This window comes from Neovison vison, chromosome 3 (genome assembly GCF_020171115.1).
Source record: "Neovison vison isolate M4711 chromosome 3, ASM_NN_V1, whole genome shotgun sequence".
NCBI lineage: Eukaryota > Metazoa > Chordata > Mammalia > Carnivora > Mustelidae > Neogale > Neogale vison.
Genome location: NC_058093.1, coordinates 125,968,433 through 125,984,316, shown reverse-complemented (window position 1 = coordinate 125,984,316; position 15,884 = coordinate 125,968,433). Strand labels below are relative to the sequence as shown.

At 58.7% G+C, this 15,884-nt stretch overlaps 1 protein-coding gene across 4 annotated transcripts in view; it reads left to right on the top strand.

Annotated features, from left to right (window-relative positions):
• The window catches only part of ZNF236 (zinc finger protein 236), a 105,137-nt gene that overhangs the window by 59,369 nt on the left and 29,884 nt on the right, over nt 1-15,884 (top strand). For all 4 annotated transcript variants that reach the window (XM_044242793.1, XM_044242796.1, XM_044242795.1 and 1 more), the window contains exons 14-20: nt 223-470; nt 1,464-1,565; nt 2,041-2,192; nt 3,527-3,630; nt 7,202-7,353; nt 8,878-9,090; nt 11,364-11,646. In XM_044242793.1, the coding sequence (XP_044098728.1) occupies nt 223-470; nt 1,464-1,565; nt 2,041-2,192; nt 3,527-3,630; nt 7,202-7,353; nt 8,878-9,090; nt 11,364-11,646 (1,254 nt within the window). The remainder of the gene's footprint in view (nt 1-222; nt 471-1,463; nt 1,566-2,040; nt 2,193-3,526; nt 3,631-7,201; nt 7,354-8,877; nt 9,091-11,363; nt 11,647-15,884) is intronic.

Genomic DNA, 15,884 nt, shown 5'->3' with positions numbered 1-15,884 from the left:
CTTTCGTGCCCCTACCGTCCGTGAAAGCACTCAGAGTCGAGGGAACTTGATTTTTCTTCAGAATTGTTAATAGCCTTTCATTTCCACTGGATTGCCACCGCGGCTCCAAATGAAATGCTTTTCTGGAATGTTGTGTAATGATGGGCGGCTGGCACAGCAGTTCTTCGCGGACGTGGGTTTTGACAGCACCTAACCGTGCGGATTGTCGTTGATGTTTTGAAGATACGAGCTCGCCCAGCAGCTCCAGCAGCACCAGCAAGCCGCCGCGCTGGACGACGGCGCCGGGGACCAGCCGAGCGTGCACGTCTCGACGCACATGCCGGTGGGGATGGAGAGCGAGCAGCTGCGGGAGGCGGCCGGCCCCGCCCACCCCGAGGCCATGCTGGACCTGGAGCCGCAGCAGGTGGTGCGCACGGAGGACGCGGGCCTGGGTCAGCCGCTGACGCACCAGCCCCTGGAAGCTGATGAAGGCAAATATCTCTCCAGCCCTAGCTCTAGAGCAGTCCGCACGGCCGTGCAGCCGATTACGCTCAGGCCGGTCTGTCTGGGTGTCTCTCGTCTCTGACTGTCTGAGTCCCCGTTGCTTGTGTGTCCACCTGAGAGGGAGTTTGCTGGCATGGGGAGTTACAGACCCAGGACCTCCTGCACGTCCTGTGTCGAGAATAGCTTCCGTCCCAGCCAGCCTCCGTCCGTCTGTAACCGCGCCGTGCGGGACTGCATGCCGGTGTGCCCGGCCCACAGCCCTCCAGCCGCTGCTGTCCTCGTCGGCGGAATCTGGCTGCAGAGGTGCCCGTCCCACTGTAGACAGTGAGCATGGGGACGCAGCCGAGGCTCCTCCACGCAGGCCGCCTGTCGCCCCAGACAGGCCTGCTCACGGACCGTGGGCCGGCCGGCTCCGTCTGCTGGTACAGAAGGCCCACGTGTGCGTAGGCCTGAGCGAGATCGGGTGCTTTCTGTCTGCTGCGCTGCCTGGAGCGGTGCTCACCCCAGATTGTGCTGCGTAGTCCTTGGGTGTTCGCAGACTCAGGGCATCTCCCTGGAGAGCATGTCTGAGTTTGAGGCTAAATCGTGAAGTGGGGTGTTCTGGAAGTGCAAACCTCATGCCTCCCCTCCACCCCTTGTGTGAACTGTGTGTGCATACAGTAGATGCACTGTACATGCTACTTACCTATGTATAAAGTTACATATTTATACAAACATGCAAATACATAGTGTAGATGTAAATGCGTAAGTGCTTATATGTTTATGAGCATATAACTTATAGAATATAGAGTTAATAATTTATAGATATACACACACGCATATATATATTGGACTACATAGATATGTCTGCCCTAATCTCTACCGAGTGAGGAGGCTAACTCTCAGAAACTCGCGAGGGTCCCCATGTCGGCAGACTGAGCGGGTGGCCGGAAGTTCCTTGGAAGTGTGTGACCCCCTGTCCGTCCTTGTTTCTGTCTCAGACAGGTTCGTGGCTCCGCCGCCCACCCTCCCGGCACACATGGACCAGTTCGAAGAGGCAGCCCCTCCGCAGCAGTCCTTCGAGCCGGCCAGCCTGTCACAGGGTCAGTGGCGGGTCCCGCACGGGCATCTCGGGGCCGTCCCTGGGTCGGGGCCCTTCTACAGCAGGCCCCTCTGCAGTGTTTGGTCTCCAGCCCCATAACCTTCCGCATGGGCTCTGTGTGTGTGTGTGTGTGTGTGTGTATGCGCGCGTGGGCTGTGTGGGGTCTGCTCAGGGTGTCTGGAAAGCCCCATTGATGACCATTCTGCACGTAGTTTGTGGCCGAGAAACGGTGACCGGGTGGAGGTCGGGACGGTGGGGTTGCCATGTGGACGGCTCGTCTGTGAGCCTGTGGCCAGCCGGGGTGAGTGCTGGGCACGGGCTCCTGCCCGCGAGCAGATGTTCTTGGAGCCTGCTGGCGAGGGCTAACCCCCCGCAGAAAGTAGCAGTCTTTATTTGTAAAAGCAGCTTTTTTGGCGTTTTCTTGGCTTGACTATAGTATTTCTTGCCGAGCCTGTGTTTTTTCTGATTTGTTCCAGGCTTTACCGTGACGGACGCGTACGGCCAGCAGCCCGCGTTTGCCCCCGTCCAGCAGCTCCAGGACTCCAGCACGCTGGAGTCACAGGCTCTCTCCGCCAGCTTCCACCAGCAGAACCTAGTGCAGGTCCCCGGCTCTGACGCGATGAATGTCGTGAGTGTCCACGGAAGGGGTGTGTGGCAGTGGTGGGCTCGTTCCGTTCCCGCCTGCTCTGTCCTACGCAGGCCTGGCACACCTCGGAGGGCGGGCTCACTTCTCGTGGCCACGGGACTGCATCCGCTGGGAGGCTGAGATGCTCACGTACACGTCTTTTCCCGTCAGACATTAGGTTTTACTTAGAGATTTCAGTTCTATGAGGAGGGATTTTACCTGTGGGTTAAAAGTCAGGAAAGTGCTGTGTAAGCACGTGTGGAGGGTATCGTGTGGCTTTAGGGACACGACCTGAGTGTTTTTATTGGTGGAATCTGAAATGTGGACAACCTTACACCTTAGAACGGAAATACAAGGGATGCTGGAATACGAAAAATGAATATTTAAACACGTCATTTAAAATTTCTACTCAGTCTAGTTGGAGACATTTAAGTTTTGGTTTTGGTTTTGATTGTCCCATTTCGGGAGAGTTTTCACGAGTAGGGAAATGGTGGTGCATCGGTTGTTTTCTTTCTTTACGAGCCGCCGTTGGGAAAGAGCAGGGCCAGTGCTGGAGCTTCTCTGAGGGATAGGCCCGGCCCTCCGTGAACTTTCCAGAGCACTTCTCCTAGCGTAGAAGCCACACAGTTCCGGTGCTGAAGGCGGATGCAGTCTCGGCAGTGGGCAGCGTGCCGTTTCGTGGTGGCTGCCCTGCGCCCCAGAGCCCCCTGAGGCCGGCTGCCCGCCCAGTGCTGGGAGTGGAGCGGGGTCCTCTGCTTCGCTCACGGATGTCAGGGGAGCAGACGTCGCACATGGGTGGGCTCTCCCCCACTCAGCCCTGGGCATGTTGTGCGCACCCTGAAGGTCAGCTTCCCTCTGTCCACTGAACATCCGTGTCCTCTCCCGCTGTGGTCGCCGGCTCGCCCCACCTGCGTCGGGAAGGTGTGGTACTGGTGGGCCCTTGCTCCCAGCGGAGACAACATGCTTTTTCTCCCCGTGGTTGTGTGACAAGCGACGCAGTAGGACTGTGTTCACTCTCAGTAAGAGGAGAGCGGCTGAGGGGTCACTTACTCAGATCCATAAAAAATACGGAGAGTTCCGGTTCATGCTTGGCTCAAGTTTGTATTCAAGCAAATTAACGGAAAGAAAACAAGTATTTAATGACTTTGCTATGAGTGACTTCTACTGTCAGTCTAGTCAGTGCTTACAGGGAGCTGCTTGGAGTTTCTCCTTTGAACCTGCGCTTGTAGATGGCTTATTCTTAGCTGTTTGTTGTTGGCTTATTCTTAGCTGTTTGTTGTTCTGCCTCTATCTGTAGACATTTAGGTCGTCTGCTTTCTACTTCTGCTAAATTTTAGACCACGCGATTGATCCAGGAGCCGTCCCAGGAGGAGCTGGAGCTGCGGACTCAGCGTCCCCGATTCCTGGAGGACGGGGAGGACCAGAGCCGGCGCTCCTACAGGTAGCCGTTCGCACGGACAGCTTGACGCCGCGGCGCGCCGCTAGCCTGGCTGTGCCCGGTGCGTGCGCCCCCTTCCGGGCCCGTGGGATCGGCCTCGCTCAGAAACTGTGAACGAGGCCCCCGTTAACCCCCATTTCATTGTGAGGAAAGGATCGGAGACAAAAGAGGTTCCCTTGCTAAGATTTCTGCGGCCAGTGAGGGACGGGACGAGGCTGGGAGGCTGCGGCCTGGACGTTGAGCGAGCTGTGTCGTGGCTTCCCGTCGCCACGTTCCCAGAGGTCACAGACACTCCCTGTGTGCCTGTTTTTCAAGGTTCCTTGTTGGCTTGAGGCCCACGGGGTTGCAGACACGGTCTCTAAGTCCACCTGCTTGTCCTTCATGCACCTTCAGCGGCACGAGCCGCTCGCCCTCCGCTGCCTGTGTGCCCCGGGGCGTGTGGAGCGCGCCGCTCACGGCGTCCGGCTCCTGCCCCTGCGCGCCCCGGAATAAGCGAATAAGATCCCCTTAGTCTTACAAAACGGAACACCGCTGTATGCGTCCTGTGAGAAACAAGATGAGTACTTTCTTGCGATAGTCCTGGCTTCATAATACTTTAATAATTTTATTATTTGCTTAAAATAGTTTTGAAAATCTAGTAATTTTTTCCAAAGCCATTTAACAAAAAGTACTTTACAGTTACCCCTAAAAAATGGTGAGCTCTCCTACATCAAATAAGCGGTCCTAACTGACGCTTTTAAAACTGGCTAACTTCGCTCACGCCATCAAGCGTCTGGTGTCCGAGAGGCGGCTGGCTGCTCAGGACGTGGGCCTGGTGCAAGATCTCCGGCACCCCGACCTGCTGTTCTCGGACCCCAGCTTTTCTGCCTTTGGAAGCGTAGTTTCCTGAGATCGTCATGAACTTGCAAGTACAAAACGGTGTCAGCGTGGGGGATTCTAATTTGGGGGGAACCCGTGGAGTCTGAGGGAGATACGCACGGATGGGCTCCGGGTTTCCGAGACTGCCCTCGCGTTTTATTCCGACGTGCGTCCGCCCAGTGAGCACGTACTTGCTGGTGCTCCGTTGGGACGCAGGTTTGGTATTTTCAAGTGGGATGGATCTAACGTTTTCTCATGATTCCTTCGTGGCACCCTGTCTGGGTGTCGGTGGACTTACAGGCTCGCCTCCTTCATGCGTTTATTTAGTAATTGTTAAGGACCGCGATATGCCAACCACTAGGGCTCTGTTAGTGACCGAAGCAGAGGGAAACCCTCGGTCCTCGGGAGTCTGCGTTCTAGGGGGAAGACGTGAGCGAAATGAGTAAGTGAGGTGCACGGCAGACGGGGACCTGCTGGGGGCCGTGGGGCCAGAGAGCGCAGGAGACGTGCCAGGCGCTGTGTGGCAGCTGACCGAGGCAGGCGCTGCCGTCCTGGGGAGTGGCCAGAGGGCAGGACCCTCCGTCTGGGCCTTTCTAACAGGTGTTGCTGTGAGAGGAGGTGACCCGAGCAGCTGGAAGGAAGAATTTGCTGCCCTAGAAAAGGGGAGACTCTTGGGGAAACAGACTCTGGCGCTAAGACCGGCCAGACCTGGTTTTGTACCGTCAGGGTTGATACTGCAGAGAAGGTGTCATCTTGGCTCCTCTGCCAGGCTGGGATTAAGGGGAAAGGTCCATCTGGAACAGCGCGCTCGGGAGCTGTCCATGTACAGGCTTCCGCTTAAGGCCGTGGGATGCGTGTTCATCAGAAAGGGAGGGCGCTCCAAGGTCGCACCAGGGCCGCTTAGCGGCAGGTGAGGTGGGGGTGGACCAGCCTCGAGGGAGGGTTGCGTGTGTGTTGTTTGAGGAGACGGTGTGTCACTTTCGTAGGATGTCAAAGAGATCAGGGGTTCTCCCTGGAGCCGCAGCCTATAATTTCATTCTGCTTCTACCATTTGCCTCACCATGTGACACAAGTAGAGAATAGCAAAGCTCCCTAAGCTTCCTGGGCACTGGGCACCGATGAGCTCTGTTGTGGACCCTGCCCTTGGTGGCCAGGGCGTCCCCTCGTCTCCCTGGGCGTCTCCGCCCTGCGACGGAGCAGCTGAAGGCCATGTGTCCTCCCAACGCAGCGGCTCCCGGGGAGAGTGTGTCCTCCGTGTTGCATTCTGTGGCCTGTGTTGTCCTTGGACACTTTGGGACAAGAGCTGTGTGGTCGGCAGAGCGGACGGGGGGCGACCATGCGGAGAGAGGGGGGAAGCAGCATTTCAGAGGCAGAGAAGGGCCCCATCTCCGTGGGCAGAGCCTGGTCCTGCCGTGGGAGCCTGGCTGGGGCCGGGTGGGGACGGTCTTGCTTCGGACTGTCCTCCGAGGGTGGCCGTCTCTCCACGGGACTGCCGTCCGAGTCCTGGCGCTGCTGGTTGGTTTGAGCTCATAGACATGAGCCTCAGAGGGTCTTTCTCAGCAAACATCACACAGTTGAGTTTGACGTGCTCCGTTCTGCAGACAGGGATCTTCTCCTGCTGCCGTGTGGACCAGAGCAGGTCCCAGCTCTGTCTGCAGCATCACTCTCTCAGGTCAGCCCGTGAGTGCTGTCGGCTGCTCTTCTGGTTCCGGGGGTGCCCTCACGAGACCAAGCGTGTGTCACGGACTGAGATTTTGAAGTGTATTTCCCGTTTGTCAGTTTCCGGTTCGGCGTGGACCTTAGCGGGCGCGGGCTGCCCTGTGCAGATAGCTGGCCCCAGAGACGGCAGTTTGGGACGCGACTAGCGTCCTCCTACAGCTTCAAACTGGGAAATGGAACAGATTTCTGAATCTTGTTTTTAGTTTTTAATAATATGTGAATAAGAAATTTGAAGTACTTTATAATTATTTCATCCTTGGAGTAATGTTAAAATATTCTTTAACTTAGGGTAAGAGGACACTGTACATTTACATGTTATTCAACACAAGCTAGAAACTCTGTCAAGTGTAGGGTAAACCTAAAGAGCAGATGAATTGGCATTTCCACGTGTCTGGACTCAGGAGTGATTCTGACCCCGAGGCAGTGGGAGGTTTCACAGTGTGTCGTACAACTTAAAGAAGAGAGTGTGTACTAAAGCTTTTTCCTGTTAGTTTCTGATTCGTCAGATAGCAATGCCTCCTGGTATTGCTGTAGGATTTACTGATAATGAAATAATAAAGTAGGGTTCAGGCTTCAGGTGCCCTGAGCAGAACTTGATCTAACAAATTATTATTGCTGTCATGTCATTTCTTTTTTTTTTTCTATTTTTTAAAATTTTTTAATTAATTTATTTGACAGACAGAGATCACAAGCAGGCAGAGAGGCAGGCAGAGAGAGAGGAGGAAGCAGGCTCCCTGCTGAGCAGAGAGCCCGATGTGGGGCTCGATCCCAGGACCCTGAGATCATGACCTGAGCCAAAGGCAGCGGCTTAACCCACTGAGCCACCCAGGCGCCCCCTGTCATGTCATTTCTTAAATGCTGGAGAGCACACCTTGCCTCTGTGACTGTCACGCCTGGTGGTTCGGTGATCCTGGTGGAACCGTTCTTGCCGCGTCTCCGATGTCCCGCCTGTGCCCATGCTGCGGACTGACGCGTGTGCTCTCCGTGCTGTTTCTAGGTGTGAGTACTGCAGCAAAGGCTTCAAGAAGTCGAGCCACCTGAAGCAGCATGTGCGGTCCCACACTGGGGAGAAGCCCTACAAGTGCAAGCTCTGTGGCCGCGGCTTCGTCTCCTCCGGGGTCCTCAAGTCGCACGAGAAGACACACACAGGTCACTGTCTGCCTCGCGCCGGGGCGTTTGCGGTTTGCAGTGTGGCGGTGGTGGGCTGCGGCTGTCCCCCCCGCCTCATTCTAGCCCGTGCCGGCCCCAGCCAGAAGCAGGTCTGGACCGGGGAGCGCTCAGTCCAGGTCCCGCCCTGGGCAGCCCGGGGGGCTGCTGCCGTCTCCGGAAGCGCATGTTTCCGACATTCCGTCCACGTGCAAACGTGCGGATCTGGCTTCCTTTACGGAGCGCGTGTCCAGGGCTCCTCGCACTGGAGCCGCCCCTTGGTGGAGCAGGGCGGTGTTCCGTGGTGTGGACGGACCCCGGACCCCCTTCCCTTCCTCCTCGTCCGCTGTGGGGCATTGGAGTGGTTCCCGTCTCTGGGCGCACGGGGGTCCTCCTGCTGTGAACACGTGTGTGCAGCTTGCCGGACATGTTCCCATTTCTTTCTTTGTTACCGGGGTGGCTTGGTCCCGGGGTGGCTGTTCAAACCTTTGAGTTGATCAGACTCTTTTCCTAAGTGGCTGCCATGTTGTACATGTCCAGCAGCAGAGGGCGGGGCACCCACGTCACACTCTGGTCAGCTCTTGGCCTTGTTGGTCCCGTCTACCGCGACCATCCCTGGGAGAGAGCGCCGGTGTCCACTCCTGGGGTTCACGTGCCTTTCTCTAGTGGCCGAGGACACGGGGCCTCCTTCACGTGAGGGTGGAGAGCGGCTCCTCTAATCCTGTGTCGTTTCTAAATAAGATTGTCTGAAGTCTTATCGTTGAGTTTTTAAAGAGTTTTTAATATATTCTTTATCAGAAATGTGATTTGCACTTAAACATGTTTTTAATATGTTTCATTTATCTGTTTAATAAATTCAGAGTGTTTATTCCCTGTGTTAATGTATGTAAGATCCGTGTCTGTGTAAGGCTGTATTTGAAAATCAAAACATACCACAGAACAAGGACAGGCTCTGCAGGGTTGGTCACAGCTGGTGGTCACAGGCCCTGGGAGGCAGGTCCAGCGAGGGCCGGTTGGAAGGCCTTGCTAGGAAGTCCCCGCTCCCCATAGCAGAGAGGAGCCTGTGTGACTTGGACAGGGAGCCGTGGCCGGTCAGCGAGGTGCTTAGACAGTCGGGGTGTCTTCTGTGTCTTCAGTCCAGAGCAGAGACGGCCTTCCCAGAGGGCTGGATTGGGAAGTGCAGCTGCACACTGCTGTTGGGGGCGGTTCCCACGTCCGCGGCTGTGGGAACGGTGAGTGGATTTGAGAAAACCTTCTAGGGCGCGATGCACGACTTGTCACCCGCTGGACTGTCAAAGACGGGCAGAGAGGGGCAGAGAGAACTTGGGGTCTGTTTAGAGCAGCGCTTTAATGCCACGAGCACGTTAGTCGTAAGACACGCTGCGTCCCCTTCCCAGAATAGGCCCCGGGCCGGTAAGTGGTCTTTGCTTTTGTGGCTCCTCGGACGTATCCTCTTCTGACGCTTCCGACGACCTACGATGCTCCGGCAACGGGGTGCGGTGACTGACCGTGTTTCTGTCGTCACAGGGGTCAAGGCGTTCAGCTGCAGCGTGTGCACCGCGTCGTTCACCACCAACGGCAGCCTCACCCGGCACATGGCCACGCACATGAGCATGAAGCCCTACAAGTGCCCGTTCTGCGAGCAGGCCTTCCGCACCGCGGCGCACTGGAAGAAGCACATGAAGAGGCACCAGGCCGTGCCGTCCACGGTGGCGGCCGCGGGGGAGGCGGACGGAGCAGGTACGGCCCGCCCCGGTTGGGCGCTCCGACACGTTGTGGCAGGTCGTGGGGAAAACGAGCTGCTTTCCCGACCGTGACCGCAGGCCGTGCTCTCGGGGAAGGGTCCAGCGGGGACGGGGCAGAGACCCGTCTCGCCGGTCGCCACCCCCGGCCGCCGCAGCCGTGCAGACGTGCCTGGAGGTCGACACAATAATTTGTTGACAGGCAGGGACGCGGGCTTCCCGGCTGCCCGTGCTGGTGGTGGTCCCCTCCATTTTCCCTCCGCTGGCGTCTATCGTGGGCATGGGCTCCAGGGGCTCCGGGGGAGCCATCATGCTCCGTTACGTCCTTCCCACTGGGTGGATGTGGGCCTTCTGTCTGGCCTGTCCTGGAGCCGGCGGGGCCAGCCGTTAGGGAAGGCTGCGCCCCTGCACCGGCCGGGGGGTGCATGGCAGTGTCTCGGCCGGCGGGGTCAGACGCGCGGGGAGTGCCCCCTCCCCCTGGGAAGGGCAGTCCTCCCTTAGACAGAGGCGACCTTCCTCGAGCACATCCCACGGGTGAGAGGCCAGGATTAGGAACGTGCTGTTGTCTATGCGGACTGCGCGACATTTGAGTCCTGGCCCCACTGGTGGCCCGTCCCGCCGGGGCTCTGTCCCCAGTGTGCGGCCTGACTGTGTGCACACAGTTGGTGTGTGATGTGTGTGGACTGAGTGGGAGGCAAGGGTGTGAGCGTCGGGCAGGTGCCCGCGCAGCTGTCGGAAAGCTGGCGGCTTGCTGGCTTCTGTCCCGGGCTGTTCACCCCGTGTGCTCTGTGCTCGCCTGGCCTCAAGGTCACGGCTGTCTCCTGGGGTGCTTGGCAATGTGATGGCTCTGTAGCTCGTTCTTGCATTGTGGGGACGTGCCTGACCTGCCTGCAGATGGGGACAGCTCGGGCTTCCCTGCAGAGCGGCGGCTCTGGTGCACTCCCCGTAGGTGTTTCGGACCTCTCGGGCTGTGTCAGGACAGAGCGCCGCCTCCTGAGCCGCGTCCTTCCTGTGAAGCCTTTATTTCCCCTTTTGTCCCTTGGGGAGTGAAGTGCCGGAGGAAACGGTAGCTGCCCTCGCAGCGCTCAGAACAGGAGACGCAGCAGCTGTCCCGGAGCCCCGTGGTGCCGCGCGCCCTCATGAGATGCCACAGACTCCGGCACGAGAGCCGCGTCCTTCCCATTGGCTCAGGGCCCCTCATGTCGCCGCAGCTCTGCCCATGGGTCGGCTGGGGGCTCTTGGGCGGCCTTGCCCTGGGCTGCGCAGGTGGGAGCCCCCGTAGTCTGTTGTGATGTTTTCCCCTCTGGGGTCACCGAGGAAGAGCCGCCGCGGCCCTGGCGTCGTAGGGTTGACCTCCGTCTCGTGTGTGAGGGCGGTGAGCCCGTGTGGCCTGACGGGGTGGGGTTCTGTCCCTGCGTATTGTCCTCCCATGGCCCCACTGCATGGATTGGGTTCTCGGACTTTCTCCCCACGTTTCATTATCTGTGTCAGTGGGGCCACATGCCTCAGGGCCCCCAATCTTCCCAGATGTTATTCTTTCCTCTGCAGTCCACCTTCCCTCTCCCCTCCGGCCCCTCTCTTTCCTGCTTTCCTGCTTTCCCTAACCTCGTCTCGTTCTCCCTTGACCCCAACAGAAACATCCAGCAGCTCTCGTCCCTAGTGTGCTGCCGGCCACCGTCCTTAGGCTGCTTAGTGCTTCTGTTGAGGTTTCCTCTTCTGTTTTCTTGCCGTCCGTGCCGCTCTGCCGTCCTGCGCCCAGCCGGCTTCTTTTCCTTCTGTTGGATTTAATAGCACCTTCTCCTTGTTCCTAATCAGTGTAAATGCATCCTTACGTCCCACTGAGAGGATACCTAAATGTCTGTATTTTAAGGGTTTTCTTCATAACTCATTAGGCTTTTTGTGAATTTTCCACTTCCATCTTCTGTCTCAGGCTGTTGGCTTCCTTTATGTGATAATTCAGTTGTTGCCCATAGTGGTCAGCGAGTGTCTGTGTTTATGGATGCTGGGGACTGGTGATTTCGGGGCTCTCTGCTGGGCCGCCCCTCCACCTGGTGCTGTCGTGACAAGGTGACCAAGGTGTACCGCTCCCTTCTGGGGACCCAGCTTGGTTTCCCCGTGGACTAGTGGTGGGAAGGAGACTCTTCCATCCTGAGCAGAGTGTCACCGAGTAGCCCACTTTAAACCCTACAGACCTGTTTGTTTGCATTTTACTTGTTTTGTGAAAACTTCATTTTTCATTAGGATCCTGTCCTTTTCCTGTATTTTGTGTAGATGCGTGTCTGGAGGAGGAAGAGGAGACCGCTGACAGAAGTGCCTCTCGCAAGGCTCGTCCCGAGGTCATCACGTTCACGGAGGAGGAGACGGCGCAGCTGGCGAAGATCCGGCCGCGGGACAGCGCCACCGTCTCGGAGCAGGTCCTGGTGCAGTCGGCGGCTGAGAAGGACCGCATCAGCGAGATGAAGGACCGGCAGGCCGAGCTGGAGGCCGAGCCCAAGTTCGCCAACTGCTGCTCCTACTGCCCCAAGAGCTTCAAGAAGCCCAGCGACCTGGTGAGGTGAGGCGGCCGCGCCGTTCTCGCCGTCCGCAGACGGCGTCCGTGGGTGCCTCCGTCTCCTCCGCGAGGCTGGGGAGGTCCGTGTCCGAAGCAGGTGCCTCCTGGAGGCCGGCCTTGATCCAGGGGCTTCTGTTCAGGCTCCGCGGGCACGTGGGGGAGAACGCGGTGCTCTGTGCGTGGCTCATGGGCGCGTCCCAACGGCCCTGGTGTCAGCAGCGCCCCTTTCTCCGCGGGTTTGGTTACTTCCCCGAGGTCACCACAGTCCTGAGGGAGCCGTCCTCCTCCTGACCTTTGTCACAGGGTCGTGGTAGCCTAACCCACGTCGGTGCGGGAAGGTGCGGGGCAGCCCGCTGCGTCCGCCGACAGGGAGCACGTTCGCGGGACGTCTTTCACGCTGTGCTGCTCCGCTCGCTCTACCCGGTCAGCGGCATTGCGGTCGGACTCCCACTGTGCCTGCTTTACAAGTCCAGCCTTTACGTGCCCGCGCGTGCAGGACAGACCGCGCACGTGGGGTTGGTACGTCTGCACTCAGGCAGCCCCTGGGGGTCTCCGATCTTGTGGATGGAGTGGGTTACTGTAGGGAAAGAGAAAGAAAATGAATTCTTTATTGAGGACAGCGTGGTGCTAAGCTGCGTAGGCTTGCAGACCCCGTCAGGGACCCGCTGCCCCCGAGTGCTGGTCCATGTGGGGAGTGAGGGCACAGACACACTCCGGGTGGACAGTGACGGTGTCATGAGGTAGCCTGAGATTAGGGCCAGTCGGCCCGAGAGCAGCCGCTAGCGGGAGGTCAAGTCCAGCCGGTGAGGAGCTGGAGCCCAGGGCGCTGAGCTGTGGGGAGGCACCGCCTCGGGTGAAGAGGCGCGACACAGTGCGTCTTCCTGCAGCACCACACGGGCTCTGGGGGTCTGCTCTAGGAGGGAGCTGACGGAGGGAGGTGTAGGGCAGTCCAGCACCCCGCGGGGTGGGTGGGTGATGGGGCAGGCTGCTCTCAGGACCCTCCACGCGGGGGTGGCGCGGGGGGACAGAGGCTGGTGCCAGAGTGGCTCCTCGGTTGGCCGCGTGTGACCAGTGAGCATAGAAGGTGACGGCTAGCCTGCCCTCTGCTTCCCACGTGGGGTGGGAGGTGTTAGGGTCCGTGATCAAAGGAACGAGACTGATACAAAGCGAAGGTCAAGCAAAACTTTATTTCGCGCCAAGCATCAGGAATCAAACGACCGGTCAGAGCTACCTCTTACGAAAAGGCGGTGACGATGATCCCAACAAGGTCACTTCCAAGAAGGCCACTCTGGACGAGGCCGCTCTAGATGACGCTGCTGCTCCGCAGATGAGGCCGCTCCATGATTGGAGCCGTTCCCAAGAAGAAGCCACTCCCAAGATAAGGCCACTGCTCAATGAAGTTGCTCCCCGGACAAGGCTGCTCCCAAGAAGAGGCCGTTCTGGACAAGACCATTTCCTGGATGAGGCCACTCCCAACGACGAAGAAGCAACAATGACAGCAACAGTGACAAGGAGGACATCCCAGATGACACAGACTCTGCTCCCCACGATGCTACTCTGACCAGGCTTGCACCCGGAGGAAGCCACCACTGCGGACAAAGCCACTTGTGGATCGGGGTGGCGAGGCATTTTGCGGCGAGGCTGCTGGTGTCTAGGAGCCGTTGGCATCTCAGGGCTGCTTGTGCCTCGGGACCGCTGGCGTCTAGGGGCTGCAGGTGTCAGGACCGCCGACCGCTGGCGTCCAGGGGATGTAGGCATCGGGACCGCTGACCGCTGGACCGCTGGGGTCTCGGCAGCTTGCAGGGCTGCAGGCTGCAGGCGGCGGCTCGGGGCTACCGGAGGCTGGACCGCCAAACGCGGTTCTAGCTCTTACAAGAGCTGTTACAGCTCTTCTATTCACCGTTGACTCCCCTGCTCTCCGCCGACTCCACCGCTCTCCGCACCGCTTCACCGCTCTCCGCCTTCACCACTCTCCGCCGACTTCACCGCTCTCTGCCGACTCCACTGCTCTCCGCACCGCTCTCCGCACCGCTCTCCGTACTGCTCTCCGCGGACTCCACCGCTCTCCTGCAGCAGCCCCTGACAGCCTGGCAGAGCAAGCTTTATGGGGGTGGCTGAGCCCCGCCCCCACACAGGCGGCCAATTGAATTCCAATTTCCCCAGAGGCTATACATACGCCTCACCGATTGCATGACTCCACTCAGTCTGCCCCACCCTTCCATTCAGGGTCCACAAGCAAGTTCCTCTGGGAGGGGCAGACGCTTACAGGAGGTACTCCAGTGAGGGTGAGGGAGCGGCGGGTGAGGGGGGATTGGGGTGAGCCCACAGGGAGCTGGCAGCGTCCCTTCCGGCCTCCCCCAGACGTGAGGAGTGCCGTCGAGGCTGGGGAGTGAGACAGCGAGGAGCGCGCCAGGCGCCGCTGTGAAGGAGGTGGAGCGCGCTGTAGGTAGGAGGGACGCCAGGAGGGGGGCGCACAGGGCAGCTGGCGGGGAGCCGGTTTCCATGAGGGACTAGTGCGAATCCCAGATGACACTGTCCTGAGGGCCAGGGCCGCCTGTGTAGAGACGGTGGGGACAAAGCTGTGGGGACCCACGCACCATATTGGACCCCTGCCAGGAGAGGGGCCTGTGGGCAGAGCCCAGGGTAGCCCGCTGGGACGCAGGGTCAAGGTGAAAAACTGCTCCGTCGTCACACATCCGAATGTGTCTGCGTCACGACACGGAGTGCAGGACGGCCTCACGGCTGACTGAGCCTCTCCTTCTGTCCTGCCTCTGAAAGTTGTGGGGGCTCAGCCTGGCCCGTGAGCTGCGGGTGGAGAGCAGAGCAGAGCAGAATGGAGCAGAAGCAGGACAGGGGAGGCCGTCAGGTGAGAGACGGCCCTTCCTGCTCCCGGCACACAGCCCGGCAGCCGTTTCCTAGGTGTGGTTTGGGAAATGTCCGCATGTTACATCAACATTAAGTTCTGTGATCTTATTTTTTGACTAATTTTTACCTATCATTGGGTCTTAGACATCTTGGTCAGTACCTGCACTCCCATTACTTTCCTGCTAATGGTGATGTAGTGTCGTGTTTTGGGGAATTCCAAAATTTATCTCATAACACCCTAGTATAAGCATTTAGCTCCCCCACGTTCGATTACTACAAGAGCATTGCACAAGTACCGTGCGAGCACTGCATGAGCACTGCGTGAGTACTGGGTGAGCACTGCGTGAGTACTGGGTGAGCGCTGCGTATTGGGTGAGCGCTGTGTGAGTACTGCGTGAGTACTGCGTGAGTACTGGGTGAGCACTGCGTGAGCGCTACGTGAGTACTGCATGAGTACTGGGTGAGCACTGCGTGAGCGCTGCGTGAGCACTGGGTGAGCGCTGCGTGAGTACGGCGTGAGTACTGGGTGAGCACTGCGTGAGCACTGCGTGAGTACTGGGTGAGCACTGGGTGAGCGGTGCATGAGCACTGGGTGAGCGCTGTGTGAGTACTGCGTGAGTACGGCGTGAGTACTGGGTGAGTACTGGGTGAGTACTACGTGAGTACTGGGTAAGTACTGCGTGAGCGCCTCATAAGCGCTGCGTGAGCACTGCGTGAGTACTAGGTGAGCACTGCGTGAGTACTGGGTGAGCACTGGGTGAGCACTGCATGAGTACTGGGTGAGCACTGCGTGAGCACTGCATGAGCACTGGGTGAGCGCTGCGTGAGTACTGGGTGAGCACTGCGTGAGTACTGGGTGAGCACTGGGTGAGTACTGCATGAGCACTGGGTGAGCACTGCGTGAGTACTGCGTGAGTACTGGGTGAGCACTGCGTGAGCGCTGCATAAGCACTGAGTGAGTACTGCGTGAGTACTGGGTGAGTACTGGGTAAGCACTGCATGAGCGCTGCATAAGCGCTGCGTGATTACTGGGTGAGCACTGCGTGAGTACTGGGTGAGCACTGGGTGAGCACTGCGTGAGCGCTGCGTGAGCGCTGTGTGAGTACTGCGTGAGCGCTGCGTGAGCACTGGGTGAGTACTGCATGAGCGCTGCATGAGCACTGCGTGAGTACTGCGTGAGTACTGCCTGACCACTGGGTGAGCGCTGTGTGATTACTGCGTGAGCACTGCGTGAGTACTGGGAGAGCACGGGGTGAGCACTGCGTGAGTACTGGGAGAGCACGGGGTGAGCACTGCGTGAGTACTGCGTGAGTCCTGGGTGAGCGCTGCGTGAGTACTGCGTGAGTACTGGGTGAGCACTGGGTGAGTGCTACGTG